General features: G+C 39.2%; 1 protein-coding gene across 5 annotated transcripts; it reads left to right on the top strand.

Moving 5' to 3' along the window:
• Window positions 1–246: 246 nt before the first annotated feature.
• Window positions 247–15,744, top strand: hyou1 (hypoxia up-regulated 1). 5 transcript variants are annotated; one of them, XM_077504417.1, is made up of 25 exons: window positions 247–320; window positions 732–941; window positions 2,459–2,534; window positions 2,667–2,760; window positions 2,887–2,965; window positions 3,098–3,252; window positions 4,395–4,471; window positions 4,915–5,096; window positions 5,402–5,517; window positions 6,144–6,330; window positions 7,131–7,265; window positions 7,379–7,461; window positions 7,647–7,779; window positions 8,655–8,839; window positions 8,938–9,076; window positions 9,209–9,263; window positions 10,129–10,205; window positions 10,537–10,695; window positions 10,796–10,956; window positions 11,263–11,350; window positions 12,406–12,662; window positions 12,755–12,839; window positions 14,138–14,390; window positions 14,456–14,560; window positions 14,641–15,744. In XM_077504417.1, the coding sequence occupies exons 3-25, from the start codon at window positions 2,465–2,467 to the stop codon at window positions 14,685–14,687; spliced, it is 2,922 nt and encodes a 973-aa protein (XP_077360543.1). In that variant the 5' UTR covers window positions 247–320; window positions 732–941; window positions 2,459–2,464; the 3' UTR covers window positions 14,688–15,744. The 5 variants fall into 5 exon arrangements, with proteins under 5 accessions (XP_077360543.1, XP_077360540.1, XP_077360542.1 ...); XM_077504414.1 differs by having other exon boundaries at window positions 306–320; window positions 732–788; XM_077504416.1 differs by lacking the exon at window positions 247–320 and having other exon boundaries at window positions 703–941.
• The last annotated feature ends 366 nt before the right edge of the window (window positions 15,745–16,110 follow it).

Here is a 16,110-nt window from a genome sequence, read left to right as displayed (position 1 = left end):
GTATTATTGACCTGGAACGCTTTGGAGGTCGGAACTGGTGCAATCCGAGTGGGAAGTTCCCATTTCCCACCTTCCCAAATGCAGCTTATAGACAATCGAGACCCTGGCAGCTTGACAACAACTTCCGGGTGGCGTTCAAATGCTTTGAGGAGCAAGGAGCTTGGAACGTGAGCTTTTTCAAAGTAGCCCTTCTGAACGTGGACCAACTGACGGTGTTTACGTTTTTGTCACAGTACGTGGACCAATCACCAGATTGTGCGTAGACCTTGAGGGTTGGGACTTGACACTCTTGTATGACACATCAAGGAACTTGTCGGAGGGTAAGAAGTTTTCTTCCAAATTAAAAGATCATAAACTCTTTCGCCCAACAAACGAAATTGAAGGCTTTCATTTGTGAACGGTTATTTATTCTTATTATACATGTAAAGTATATTTAATTTTCACTGTGCATTATACATGTAATGCATATTCACATTGCCAAGGTGCTGAGTAAGAAGTAAAGAACTATTTCCAGTTGTAGGGTCAAAATTATTTTAACTACCAATTTCAAGCGTTTGTCTCCTTTTAAGATTGAAATCAGGTTTGCTCGTCAAAATAAACGCGGTAATTAAACGCATAATTATGCAATTGAATGCTCTCCACTACATTGAACGATTACATTTGGTAGTACAAAACCGGAAATAGTATGTACGATTGTTTGCCTTGATTTTTTTTTTTTTCTCTCCCGGCAGCAGTGACTTCAGTGGATCCAATGAGGTGACGCCGCGTTCCGGGCCCGACTGATGAAGGCAAGCCGGTGATAAGCAGGGCTAAAACGATCCCCTCTTAAAAGCCAGAGCCTCTAAATTAAAGTGGGCACACTTCTAGAATCGGTAGAAAAATCACGAAAGCGGGTAGTGTGGTGTTGAGGCCCTTCCGCGTTTGTATTAACCTGAAGAAAGGTAAGTTCAAGTCATGCGGTTCTGTCTATGCTGCACTGCTAGCATGTGCGCATGCTGTCAATTTCTAATAGAATGTAATATGTAAATTAATACATGGCGCGGCTAGTTCGTACGGTTTACGAGTAAAATATATCGCGAGTTTTACGCCTCATGTCGTAACTCCTAACAAGTGAACGACATTAAAGCCAAAGCCAACTTCAAGGCTGATAAAGACAGGAAGGTGACGACTTTTCTTTTGTCTAGTATTTTTGTAATGAAAGTCTTCTCTGGGTTACAAGTACACTCTAAGCGGCGAATTTATGTTTATATAATTAAGGCAATTCTCCTGCTAGCGCTGTTTTGCCGTGAACTGTCTCGTTTCACAAAGTTTGCCACCGAAGATAGGATTGGCTGGTAATACCGATAACAGCCTAACGGCATATAGGCTATTGTCAAGAAGTTGTAGTCAAAAATACAGATATGTACTATTGTAAATGGTATGGTACTTAATTTGTATAGCGCTTTTCCATCTTACAAGGCCCTCAAATCGCTTTACATTCCATTATTCATTCATTCATCCACCTCTGACGGAGCAACTGGAGGTTTGGTATCTTGCTCAAGGATACTTCGACGTGGTCACGGTGGCATGGGATCGAACCCACAACCTCAGCTTTGCGAGATTACCACTCTACTGCTGAGCAACACTGCCCCCACCAAGCAGCAAACGGGATTCAAACCTATGACCACCACATATTCCACTTTAACCGTTACGCCACAAACGCGATTCAAGCAAAAATAGCGCTAAATGACGAGTTGCCGGTAACGGCAAAATATCCACTTTCATTATCTGTTTTTCACAAATTGTAGTTAAAAAAAAAAAAAAAAGTCAATTAAACTCGTGACCCAGCGCTTTAATTAATGGTGAATATCTTAACCAGTATGCCACAAGCTAGTATACATTTACTGGTTCAGAATATGTATTTCTCGCGTGATCCACGGCAAAATAAGTGGCGCGTTGACGATCGCAGCAAAATGTCCACCTTGTATAATCGAATGTGCATCAGCAAGGGGAGAGCACATTAATATTAAAGGGATACTTCACTTATTTAGCCCATTATAGCAATAAAAAGTTAATATTTTGTCTGTACTTAATTTGATACTTTCATTATTTTTCCACGTACAATTAGTATCTTTTTAAAAACACATTTTGCAACTTGCTGGCGACTGAAAATGGTCGCTTGTGAATGTCACGCGACCAAACCTAGAAAACGGCTGAGCTGTGATGAGTTACCTGAGCCCTTGTGATGTCATTTTCAGTTGAAAAAGTCTTTCTAAACACACTAATTGTACACGAAAAATAATGGAAATATCAAATTTATTATAGGCAAAATATTCACGTTTGACTGCCAAAAATGGCTAAATAAGTAAAATATCCCTTGAATAATATTAATATCAAGACTGAGAGAATAAAATATCATCTTAGATGAGTTAATTGGTTATGCCCAATCCTTTAATTTCATATTTTATCATCATTTCAGCTCATCATGGTTTGGAGAAATCATCGATTGGCTGCTTTGTTCTGCCTGGTTCTAGTAATGTTGCCTTCTCACACAGGTATGAGTGGCACATTTTTTTTCTTCTGTGTTCTCTCGCTACTGCAGTAAGGTAGAATGGAGGTGTGGGGGGAACATAGAAAGTACAGTAAATGCAATTAACAATGGAATGCTTTGTGTTATACTTCTGCAGATGCTTTGGCTGTTATGTCAATAGATTTAGGGAGCGAATGGATGAAGATGGCGATCGTTAAACCGGGCGTGCCAATGGAGATTGTTCTCAACAAGTGGGTGGCAATAAGCTTCAACACAGGACGAAAAAGCATGCGTATCTGTTTCACGTCACTAATTCGGTGAAGGAATATCGTTGGATGTTACATGTTATGGTGTTCTCACTTTTGGTTTCTTTTCAGAGAGTCGAGGAGGAAAACGCCTGCGGTTGTATGCCTCAAGGAAAATGAAAGACTTTTCGGTGACAATGCTTTAGGAGTGGTATGACATACTCGATTGCAACATTTATTTGATGAATTACCATCTGTAATCGTATTCACGCTGTCCATCCCATTGGTGCGCATCACGCACACGCAGTCTCACGTTGTTGGTGGTTGCTTCGTACATTTTCAGTCTGTAAAGAACCCGAAAACGGTCTATCGGCACCTGCAAAATCTCATGGGCAAGAAGTACAGCAACCCACAGGCGGCGCTTTACCGGAAACGATTTCCCGAGCACCAACTGCAAGCTGACCCGGCGCGGAGCACAATTTACTTCAAAGACTCCGAGTAAGTGTCTTTTTGGGAATGCGGGGTTTGCGGCCTTCACCTCAGCGTACGATCTCGGCACATTTCACGTTTCGAGCTAATTGGAAGTTAGGGCGTAATATTAAAAGTCCCGTGTTCTTTAGAAAATTGAATTGGATGTTATTGCATGGTTTGCCCAAATGGTGTCAGGTGGCGCACGTTGTGAGGCATATTTGGTACAACAACAAAAATATATATAAATAAAAATAAAACAAAACTACCTTAACTCATTCACTCATTTTCACATTTCGCAATCCCGTTTGCTCCCGGCTGTTTTATTGGATTTTGACTGATTTTGCAAGGCCCACAGAATATTGTGTTCGATTGCTATAAAAGCATGTAACCTATCAAAAGAAAGATTAAAGTCTCTTCTTTCATCAGGAAAAAAAAAGTATGTTTTGCAGCAATTAGCATTAGAAGAGAGCTAAGTTTCACAAATCTATTTAAAATTGTAATTGTTTTTTTTTTTTTTCTACGTGGCTCTGGTTGATCTCCTTTGCTATGCTGCCACCTGCTGATGTTTGTGCATGACTGCATGTTTTCTAGGCTTCTCTACTCCAACGCACCTGATTCAAGAATCAGGATAATTATCAGGCTCCTGCAGAGCTTGCTGATGAGCTTAAATATGAATCAGCTGTGTTGAAAATGGGAGGGCTCGAAGACCTGTAGGGCTGCGGCCCTCGAGGGATTCAGTTTGACACCGATGCGCTAGCATAAAAATTTTTTTTTTAATACTTCTTTGGGACACTTAAAACATAAAAAAAAAACGTATTTACACGTTATTGGGAGCAAATGAGTTAATCTTGACATCTATAATTACATTTTTAAAAAAAACTAATTGAAAATATTTAAAATATTTATTTTCCAGTCACACAGTCACAGCAGATTGATGATTCATTAAAAAACCAAAAAAAAACATTTAAGTACATTTTGTGAAAATTAAGGCATTTAAAAGTCAAAAGCAACTAGCCAATCAGAGGCAGGATGAAGGCGGCTCAGGTCTTGTTTGAAATCGCACGATGACATATATCCAGACACAAGCACATCTTCAACCTGAACACTTTACAGTATGTCAATTTAAAAACAAATCAAAAAGGAAGAAAACCTCTTTGTCCGTTTATCAGGAAACTACAGTACACACCAGAAGAGCTTCTTGGGATGATGCTCAACTATTCTCGTGGACTGGCTCAGGACTTTGCAGGTCAGTTTAACCCCTTCAAGAGATACTTAACTCATTGAGACATTTTCAGCAGTAAAGTTAATATTTTTGTCCAGAATTAATTTGATAAGTTCATTACTTTCATTACTTTTTTTTCCCCACACTTTTTGTGTACTGGAGATGACATCACCTGTGCTGAGGAATTCGCTAACGACCAATTAGGGCTCACCTGTTGTATGGGTTGGGTCAGCAAACTGAGCTATAATTGCTCCTACCTGTTTCCTCAGCACAGGTGATGTTGACAGAAAGTGGCAAAATTACTTTTTAAGACTGTTCATGAAAAATGGTCATCACATTATAGACACAAATATCTTCTTCCTGTTTAAAATGGCTCAATGACTCAAGTAACCCTTTTAAAACAATATTGACTCAATTTGTATTCATTTATTCATTTTCCCTCTATATTTTTCCCCCCCAACTTGTAGAACAGCCGATCAAAGATGCCGTTATCACCGTTCCAGCCTTTTTTAACCAGGCAGAGCGACGGTCAGTCCTGCAGGCCGCGCAGATGGCGGGGCTGAAGGTCCTTCAGCTCATCAACGACAACACGGCTGTGGCCTTGAATTACGGCGTCTTTAGAAGGAAAGACATCGACGGTACAGGCAAGGTAAAAAAAAAAAGTTGGCATTAGTCTGTAAATTTATAAATATCAATGAGCCGGTAAGCTCTTAAAAAGATTAACCGTCAACTCCCAAGTTCCTCACTACCCTGGTCAGCCACGGAGTTCCTCAAGATTCAATGCTCGGCCCCTTTCATGTTCAGTCTATCCACCATTGGATGGACAAAAATGTACGAAAAGTAAACCGCAATAAAACTGAACTCCCATCGGCATTTTAACTGTCATTATGAAATATTATTTTGAAGTATCAAAAGTGCGAACCAGTTACGAACTGATGTCATGTTTCCTTTCAGAATGTGATGTTTTATGATATGGGCTCAGGCAGCACAACTGCTACCATTGTCACATACCAGACGGTGAAAACCAAGGACTCTGGCACCCAGCCCCAGTTGCAAATCCGAGGTGTCGGGTAAGCCCATGAAACTTTACGTGATTGCTGGCCATTATGTATGTATGGATTTGTCGATTTTGCTTTATAGATGTGTACATTTTGTGTTGTGGATTTTTTTTTTTTTATGTAGTTGGTTTGCCAAAGCATCTTGTAAACACTTGTTTTTAAACAAGCTATACAAATTGATGATGATAATAGCACACCATTTTAAAACGCTGTTAAATGATTTTTCTGACTACTCCAAATGAAGCATTATATTTTTTAATAGACATAAATTTTCCTGTATTAGATGTCACAGTTGAGGTCAAAAGTTTACATACGCATGCATGGGCCCTGATGAATTTTCTTCAGGCTTCAAAGTTCTTAAAAAGACATGTTTTTTTTTGGCGGTATCTTACTTAGATTATTTTCTTTTATTGGTACATTCTGATTACAAGTTTATTTTTCTGACTTGCATAACAAAGTTGATTGGTTGTCAAAAATACAGCAGATCAAAAGTTTGTACCCACCTTGAATGTTGGAAAATTTGAGGCCTGAGACCTCACTGTCACATTTGATGGCTGTGGCAGAGGGAAGTTTTTAATTTCATATTTTTCCATTTGTTTGAACAATGCTAAACAGAAGCACTGTTTGGTGTTCTCCAGGTTTGATCGCGGGTTGGGTGGCTTTGAGATGGATTTGCGCCTTCGCGATCATTTGGCCGGACTGTTCAACGGGCAGAAGAAGACCACGAAAGATGTGAGGGAGAACCACCGTGCCATGGCCAAGCTGCTCAAGGAGGCTCAGAGGTTAAAGACGGTCCTTAGCGCAAATGCAGAATTCATGGCCCAGGTGAGTCCCGCTACGAGAAGAATATCACCATCATAGGGTTGTTAATCGTCAACTTGAATGCATTTGGTGACGTCCCAATCCAATCGCATGATTTTCAGCTGACGGGTTGTCGGGGGCAAAAAGATTGTGAGCTTTTAAAATTTCAGATGAAAAACCCAAATTGACCAAAATAATCCAAAGTTTGTCAAATGGAACAGTTGCAGCTTTTTTTTTTTTGATTTTTTGCGCTGATAAACTGCAAGGCTGTCTACATGTCCTGGTCATATATTTTATTTATTTTTTTGTAACCCCCCCCCCCCGCCTTGTCATTACTTTGACGTTTTAGTGCACGTTTGTTGAAAGCTTAAATTTGGGGGGGGCCAAAACAGTGTTGTGTTGCGCCATCTTCAGGTTAAACAGTGGGATAAATGCAATTTGGCTGTCAACTAATTGGACTAGGTTTGTTAATGAATGGAGGTACATCCAATGTGGACAGAGCATTTTTTTTTTTCTTCCAGGAAATGTTGTATTCACTGCATCACATTTGCATAATTATGGAATCCTGTGTTTGTTCATCATCCTCCATTCACCAGGAAGTCGTCTGCTAAAACTTAACAAGTCAAATCTGAAACGGTTGACTTTCTGGGTAGTATGAGCTTGTTGAATTGACAATTGCGAGCCAATAAAACGACAACCGCTGGCAATATTTGAGCCAATTCTGCAGGCTGGTCATATTTGTTTTATACATTTTTTTTTTTTTTTTTTTTTTTTTTTTTATACAGACCATCACGCTCTGCTGATATATTTATTTATTTTTTCAGGTCGAAGGTCTAATCGATGAAATTGACTTCAAGGCGAAGGTCAGCAGAGCCGAGTTTGAAGAGCTGTGTGCGGATCTGTTCGAAAGAGTGCCCCGCCCGGTGCAGGATGCCCTCACTGTTGCCGAAATGAGTCTGGTCCGTATTCAATATTTCGTCACACTTACATGGATTATTTTAAGTCAACGGCAATAAAAATGGAAAGTAATGTGTTCTTTCTTCATCTGTTTTTTTTTTTTTTTTGACAATAGGATGAAATTGAACAAGTGATTTTAGTTGGTGGCTCCACCCGTGTCCCGAAGGTTCAGGAAGTGCTGCTCAAAGCGGTGGGAAAGTAAGTGTCAACTTGCAAGTCTTATTAACTCATTCATTGCCATTGACGGAAAAAGACATCAAATGATGCATTTTTGCTGGTCTGGCAATGAATGTGTTAATTGGCATGCCTCCAATTTTTTTACATAAGGACTTGATAATTGTGTTTGCTTAAACTTAAGTTGTAAACGCATTCTTCCCTGGTAGAGAGGAGTTGGGAAAAAACATCAATGCGGATGAGGCGGCAGCGATGGGAGCCGTGTATCAGGCGGCTGTTCTCAGTAAGGCCTTCAAAGTGACACCATTCCTGGTCCGAGACGCGGCCGTCTACCCCATTCAGGTCAATTCACTTGATGAGGCGATGGACATCGCACGACATCTTTGTCACTTTTCATGGTTATTTTTTCCCACTGACATTTTACTCTGATTTTGGTTGCAATAATAATAGTTCGCCTCTTCCTGTTTCCACCGCAATACACGTTGGTTCAATGAGCACTGAATTTGGATTGCTGTCACGTGTTGATAAAAATTAAGACTGAACATCTTATGGATGTTTGCCTCCAATGTGATCAGGATCGTTCACTCTTCGACTGCCAAAAATGTTTAATCACGATTAGTAAAATCACGATGTATGCCGCCATAGACGTTAAATGACGTCATCTACCTTTTTTTTTTCTTTTTTTTCTTTTTTTTATTTTTATTTTTTTATATCAACGGGAGTGCAACATCTAAGTGCAGCGCTGCCTGCTCAATAGGTTGTGGAATCAAAAACGCCACGTTGGAAATGTAGTAAAAGCACACAATATTCTGTTTGCTTTGAAAGATTAGTTAAAATGCTCAAAATCATCTGGCACTGTTTTTTTTTTAATTTTATTTTTTAACGTGTGGCAGTAAAAGAGTTAATCAAGCTTCTGCAGCGCTCGCTGATGAGCTGCTAATATGAATCTGGTGTGTTGGAAGAGGGAAACATCCAAAACATGCCGGATAGGCGCCCTCATGACCCGGAGTTGTTGACCCCTGGTTTTGAGGGATGGTCGCATCTCGGTAGGTTTGGCAGCGGTCTGATAATCTCTCCGTTTTAATATTTTATCAGCAGTCATTTTAAAATAAAGACATTATTTGAAGAATCAAGTAGAAGATATGTGGACATGACGCAATGTTTGTTTTTAGTAGGACGCCACTGTAACCGTAAGCGCTTGTTGTTCCGTTGGTTAGGTGGATTTCACGCGCGAGGTTGAGGAAGAAGGCGCCAAAACGTCGAAACACAGCAAACGCATCCTCTTTCAGAGGATGGCACCTTATCCCCAGCGAAAGGTCATCACGTTCAACCGCTACGACGACGACTTTGATTTCAACATAAACTACGGCGATCTCATCTTCCTGTCACAGGACGACCTCGGGTAGCGTTTTGTGTCGTGGCGTTCCCGTTTCAAAAAAAAAAAAAAATGTGCCTGCGAAACCACATTCTGACCTCTCATCCGTCTTGTTGACTTTGCAGCGTGTTCGGCTCCCCCAATCTGACCACGGTCAAGTTGTCCGGCGTGGGCAGCAGCTTTCAGAAGCATGCGCATGCCGAATCCAAGGGGATCAAAGCCCACTTCAACATGGATGAAAGTGGAGTTCTCCTACTGGATCGGGCAAGTGTCATATTGTTGTCGTTTCCAGATGTGCTTTACAAAAAGGGGAAATTATATGAAGCGTTTTCATGCACAGATCATTTTCTAAATCCAGAACCAACTATAGGAAGTAATAACTTTTTATTTCCACAGGTGGAGTCTGTTTTTGAAACAATTGTGGAGGAGGAAGAAGAATCCACATTAACTAGTAAGTTTTTTTTGTTTTTTTTAGTATGAAAATACAAGTTTAAGGACACAACTTATATTTAAAGTGCATCTGGAAAGTATTCACAGCGTTTCCCTCCCAAAATTGTTTTCCTCAAGATTCTACACACAACACCCCAACATGTTTTTTTTTGTTTTAACGTTAGCATCACAGCCCTTGCGCAACACTTTATTGAAACACCTTTGGCATTAATTACACAGTGATGTTCTTGCTTGTTAGTGTTTTTGTGTATCATTCCAAAATAGATTACCATTCCCTGCCTCCAACAATGTTTACATTGCATTTGCTCCAAACAAGTACGAGAAGATAAATGGGCAAAAGGACAAAAACGGGACAAATAACCCAATCAATAAACATAATATGGTATCATTTATGCGACATTTAACAATGCTGTGAAGGCAGCTAACAACTACACTTCATTTTAGTCCTCGTTTTGAAACCAATTCACACGTCGACTGACAATTACTTTTAAGACGGTAATTGTTAGGAGGCTTCCCATCATGCTTTGTTTTTGTACACACAAGAGTGTACTATAGTTAGTGTTGGTTCTAGTCGTAGCAAAATTTTTGCTGCTACTCCAAACCGCACAGACGAAGTTCGAGAGCAAGTTGAAGCAATTGTGGGGCAACAAAGAAAACGTGTACTCAAACAACTGGAGTAATCAGAAGAAATTTGGGCATGCAAATTATTCTAGTAGTTGATAACTTGAAAACTGCTGAGTGCCACGTGCAAAGACTGTTTACAAAATCAGAAAACCATCATTTGAGACATGGTGTATATGATGCTGCTGGAAATTGATATTGCCTCTGCGCAATAAAACCGAGTCGGCCTTTTTGCTATCTTTCAGAACTGGGAAACACAATTTCGACAATGTTCGGAGGAGGATCTCCAGAAGTTGTCCCGAATGTGACTGAACCAGTCCAGGTGAAGGGAGAGAGACGAGAAAAAAAGTGGCAAATTTACCACTTTGTAAACTGTCTGCTACGATATTGTTAATAATAGTTTATTTTAGTATCAGATTGTATTAGTATCTCCTTGTTTGAAAACCCGACTGAAAAGTACATTTTGACGAGTTTTTCCACCGTCGACATTTTGCAAACTGTGACTTGTTTAGCGTGACACGTGCGTTTCCTTTCTGACGACACGACACTTGACACAAACAGCCGCGTGATGAGGGGAAAAAAAAAAAAAGTGGCAAATTTGCCAGTTTCTAAAGTGGGATTTTTTGGGGGAAAATACTGCTTTGTTTTTTCAGGATGAAGACGATAAATCTGGAACAGAGGACAAGGATGAGAATGAAAATGATGCCACCGAGAAGGTGGAGAGTACCAAAGAGGAATCGGACAAAAGTACAACAGAGGAGGAGAAAAAGCAGGAGAAGACGGAAGATGAAGTCCCTTTGAATGACGACAAGGTAAATAGGAAAATTGATTGTCAGTAGACGATGTCTTATCATGGACAATATCTCGCCAGGCTGCTCTCGAAATAACGTGACGACATGAATTGTGTTCCAGGAGGGAAAGGATGATGACAAGAAATCCAAGACAGAAAGTCCAGATGAAAATGTGGCTGCACCTGTGAAAAAGGCGAAGATCTCCGAAGACGTCAACATTGAGCTCATCATCAACGATGTGTTGGATCCCACTGATAAGGACCTTAAAGCTTCCATAAAGAAGTAAATTAGTTTTCGTTCCTGTATTTCCAATCTGCTTCTTTTGCTTAAAGCAGGGCTGGCAAACTGCGGTCCTCGAGGGCCGGAGTCCTGCAGGTTTTATAGATTTCCCTACTCGAAGTGCAGCTGATTCCAATTAACAGGCTCGTTATCAGGATTCTGCAGAGCTTGCTGATGAGCTGATCATGAATCAGCTGTGTTGAAGAAGGGAAATATCCAAAACCAGCAGGAATGCGGCCCTCGAGGACCGGATTTCGCCACCCCTGGCTTAAAGGATTTTATCAGGAAAAAAATATTTTTGCTTTTCAGGCTGCTTGATTTGACCGAGCGAGACTTGGCCAAACAAGAACGGGAAAAAATGCTCAACACCTTGGAAGCTTTTATCTTTGAAACGCAGGTAAGCCAAACATCCATTTATTTTCGTAGGCACAGCAAATATCGAGTGCATTAAAACAAATTGTAACTAGAGCTGGATTGGCATTTTGCATTTTCATAATCCACCTCAGTCATGTGTAATGGAAACAATAACCTTAACATGGTGGACAGTAGGGGTGTTAAAAAAAAATCGATTCGGCGATATATCGCGATACTACATCGCGCGATTCTCGAATCGATTCAATAAAAAAAAAAATCGATTTTTTTTTTTTTTTTTTTTTAAAGAGCTCAGAATTGTTCATTCGGTAGTCTTACCGATTAAACGTCTTATCATTGCCTTTTTTTGTGTGTGTGAATCGATTTTTCAACTTCCATTTTTAATGGAAAAATATTCAACAAAACGTCTGACTTCGGGTTAGGATTCACACCTTGAGCATGGAAGAATGTTACATGAACGGAACATTAAGCCTTAATATTTTATTTTAATGCTGTTCAAACATGAAACAGATTACAACCTCTATAAGACTGGAATTTCAGATAAATAAATAATACATTTTCATATAAATCTTACACTCTACAAGCTTACTGATTAGTATTTTCTAAATTTGAATGGAAAAAAAATCGCAACAATCGACTCATAAATTCGTATCGGGATTAATCGGTATCGAATCGAATCGTGATACGAATCGAATCGTCAGGTACTAGGCAATTCACACCCCTAGTGGACAGTATGACTCCATTTGTTGCTATGGTACGCTCGGGGTTATGTTGAGTTCAGTTGCTGACGTGAATGTCAACAGGGCATTTGCCAAATAGTCGTCAAACTATTAACGCAAACACTAGTAGCACAGGACGGGTTAGCAACTGCAGTGACACTATTTGAAGGAGGAAAATCTGATGAAAGTTGGGTTTGGAAAACTTAACATGCTATATATACCAAGAAAAAAATTGTCTGGGATCCTTTTACAGGACAGGATGATGATGATGATGATGATGGTTATCATCATGATGCCCATGAAAATTCATCTCGCAATAAAGCAGCAAAACGTCCACGTGACATTTGCACGTCTTTTCCAGGACAAGTTATACCAGGAGGATTACCGGCTGGTGGTGACAGACGAATGGAGGGAAGAGATTTCTTCCAAGTTAAATGAAGCGTCGGCGTGGATGGATGACGACGGCTACGCTGCCGCCACCGCTCAGCTGAAGGAAAAACTTTCCCAGCTGAAGAACATGTGCAAGGACATGTTCTTTCGGGTGGAAGAACGACGCAAGTGGCCCGACCGGCTGGCCGCTCTGGACAGCATGCTCAACACTTCCAGCGTCTTCCTGCGGTGAGCCTGACGTCGGCAGGAGGCGACTTTTATGTTTTCTCTCTTTTGACTTTTTTTTTTTTTATTTTATTTTTTTTTTTATTCTCTCAAAGGAGTGCAAAGCTGATCCCAGAAGATGATCAATTTTTTACTGAAGTTGAACTGAACGCGTTGGAAAAAGTGATCAATGAGACAATGGTAGGTGGCTTATTATTTATTTTTGTTCTTCATTAGGGCTCTAAAGTTAGAAACGTTCAGCCTTTTTTTTTTTTTTTTTTTTTTTTTTTGTCACTGTTTTGTAAAAATAGAAGTGACACTGATTTGGAATTGGATGATGCAAGAATGTAGGATTTAACACCCGATGTGCACTTTTGACTCATCGATAAGACATTTCTGCTAACTAATATGTACACGGCTTCACTCAACTTTTTTTTTTTTTTTTCTTTTTTTTTTTTACCTGGTAGCTATCAACTTTCTCCGTTTGTCATAATTCGGGGTGGGGCCAGGTTGGGGGTAAGTACGGCAAAACAATGTAGTTTTTCTTAATTAGCAGTAATCAGTCGTATTATTGACTGACAGTGAATATAGTTTTGCAATGAATAATTTCACTCTTAGTGGACTTAATTGCAGCATAAATCCCTTAAATGAAGCTATGTATTGAGCCGTTATAATGATTTTTTATTTTATTTTTTTAAATAAAATGTATGTACGTCAAATTCTAAATGAGCTCTAAAGAGCATTTTTCATTATGCATTGAGACTCTACCCTTTGGTATCTGTTTAAACAGTCTTACTTATTATTATTATTATTATATTTTATTTTTTTTATTTATTTTTTTTTGCATAAAAAATGTGGATATATGCTCTTTTCAGACTGATACAAATACCCAACTCTTCAGTACTCATGATACAGATACAAGTGCCAATAATTAGTACTTTTGATACATAAAATTTCCACAATAAAAAAAAAAAAATATTTTTTTAAGAATATCCTATATTCCAATATAGCAAATTTCCTTAAAATTGCATGAAATTAATATTTTTTTCAATTTGTTCAAAAGACATTTTGTATCGGGCACTCAATAAAATGAATTTCAAAAAATAAAAAGGGGCCAGAAAGTAATTTATGAATATCTACCAACCATTTAAATAGCTGTGGTTGTCACTTGTCACTTGCTGTAATTCAACTGTGGTGTCTCAGTCTGACCACTGGGTGGCACTCACGTAACGACGTATGTGGAAAAACTAACCTGACGTCATTTCAGAGCGCTCTAATACAGTGCTAAGTTGGAAGACGGAATTAAAAAAAAATAATAAAAAAATCTATATTGTAGATACAAAACTGGTTGTTGAGAATTGCAAGACTGACCAATCCCCTCATGTGTGATACTAAGTTCTTTTTTTTTTTTTTTTTTTTATGCACACAAAACCAAAATCCGTTCAGCTGTTGAGAAGAACGTGTTTTGTTTTGAAGTAATGCATGAAAATCTTTTCCAGACGTGGAGGAACGAGACGACCGCCGAGCAAGAGAAACGTTCACCGAAAGAGCGTCCGGTCTTGCTCTCCAAAGACATTGAAGCCAAACTTGCCCTGCTGGACAGAGAAGTCAACTATCTGCTCAACAAGGCAAAGTTTGCCAAGCCCAAGTCCAAAGTCAAGGCCAAGAATGCCACCAGCAATGCCACCAGCAGCACGGCGGCCGAGCCAAAAGTCGTCACGCCCGCAGAGGAGAGCTCTGACAAAATCAGCGGTGGGTGCCGCTTGTCACGTGCGACCAATAGAATACCAGCACCTGATATTGTTTCACATGTATAGAAAGCCGAGAAGAGAAGGTGCCAGTGGAGGCCACGCCCACAGAGGAAAGCGCCGCTCAATTGGGATCTGACAGCCAATCACAGCTCACAGAAGAAACACAAACAGGTGAGTTTTGTTTTGTAATTTTATGGACGCAGTTCATATCATCCAAAAAAAAATGATCTGTTTTTTGTCTTCATTTTCAGAAACGGAGAAATCCAAAGTCGAGAACCACATAGAAGATGAATTATAACAACTGGGGAAATAATCACAATATTTATTGACGATGTAAATGTTTGGAGTTTTTTTTTTCATTTTTGATCTGATATTAGTTCAAAAGACTGGGATGACTTGTCTGTTCTCTCGTGTTGGTCTGAGCAAGCGTACGCGTCACACTGTGATGAAGACATTTAATTCACTTTGGGTTTTTTCTCTGCACTGTATTTGTATCATCATCATCGTCGTCGTCGTATGCTGACACCGACATAAACCCTCCCGACAGCCCAACGTGCATCCCATCCAACCCTGTCCTTAGAAGAAGCAAGAAAAAAAAAAAAAAGAGAGGAAAAAAAAACCCTCAATTGTAAAATTTAGGTATCAAGCAACCTCCTTGATTCTGGAGTTGATTATGTACCCTCTGCTAGAAGCAACTTTTTTGAGTGTACTAATTCCAAATTATACTGTTTGTTATCTCCAGTTTATTTGAGCAAGATGTTAGTTGGACTAATGAGAAAAATTAAATTGACAAATTAGAAAAAAAATCTGAAGTGGTAGTTGTCAACTGATAGCTTTGTTATTAAAAAAAAAAAAAAAAAATGGATTGCAATTTTTTCCTCTCAGCTCTGCGTGTCAATGACTTCCTTTTTGTGATCAGATTTTAATCTTTCACGACAGTTACGAATTACTGGTCAATAAAAACTTGACAAATTAAGATAAATTAAAAATCTAATTGAGGGTCTTTACATTTTGTAATTTTCTGCGCATGTCTCGCTTGGCAATCGGGCCCGACGATGTTTATTTCATGCGTTTGGATTTATTGGTTTAAAAAAAATCATTACAATCCTGTAATTTCAAAAGGATGTAACATTTGTTGACAAGGATGAACCTATTATATAAGTGACGATTAAAAAAAAAATTCTGCATTTTCTAATTAAACCACAGCAAAGGTTCTCTGTTCTGCTGAACATTAAGCTTGTTCGAAACTAATATTGCTTTGTCACTTGTCATTTTTTTTGTTTTTTGAAGGGGGATATTAATGGATTCACAATGCTAATGTATTTCTTGCTTGTAAATAAACTGTTTTAAAATGCTTTCATGTTAGTAATATTAGTCGAGGCAGCACAATTGATGAGTTAGCATGTCTGTACTTATGAACGCAAATGACAGCGGAGCGATGATGCGGACTGTCCGGCTACACTGACCTGCCCATCCAGATGCATCAATCCTGGAGTGCCCTCAAAATACAATTGCTACAACACAATATACATTTTGCAGCATAAGTCCATATCTCACTTTTAAATTTCAGCAGTCTACCCCTTCATTTCATTAGAATTAAAACAGGAGTTTATAGTGATGTGAGGAGGTGAAATGTAGTCCATGTTATGTGATACATAACTCGGGAGACCACTAGATGCACTCGAAGTATTTGTCATGGCAGTTTGCATAATATTTATTGT

This window comes from Festucalex cinctus, chromosome 18, assembly GCF_051991245.1.
Source record: "Festucalex cinctus isolate MCC-2025b chromosome 18, RoL_Fcin_1.0, whole genome shotgun sequence".
In the NCBI taxonomy this organism is placed as follows: Eukaryota; Metazoa; Chordata; class Actinopteri; order Syngnathiformes; family Syngnathidae; genus Festucalex; species Festucalex cinctus.
Note: the sequence above shows the minus strand (reverse complement) of the source record. Positions and strands in the feature narration are given on the sequence as shown.

What these genes read in the sequence shown, in the direction of transcription:
- hyou1 (XM_077504414.1), top strand. An exon ending in TTGCAAATCCGAGGTGTCGG is followed by an intron (nt 5,518 to 6,143) that starts GTAAGCCCATGA and finishes GGTGTTCTCCAG; the next exon opens with GTTTGATCGCGGGTTGGGTG. An exon ending in TCCCTTTGAATGACGACAAG is followed by an intron (nt 10,696 to 10,795) that starts GTAAATAGGAAA and finishes ATTGTGTTCCAG; the next exon opens with GAGGGAAAGGATGATGACAA.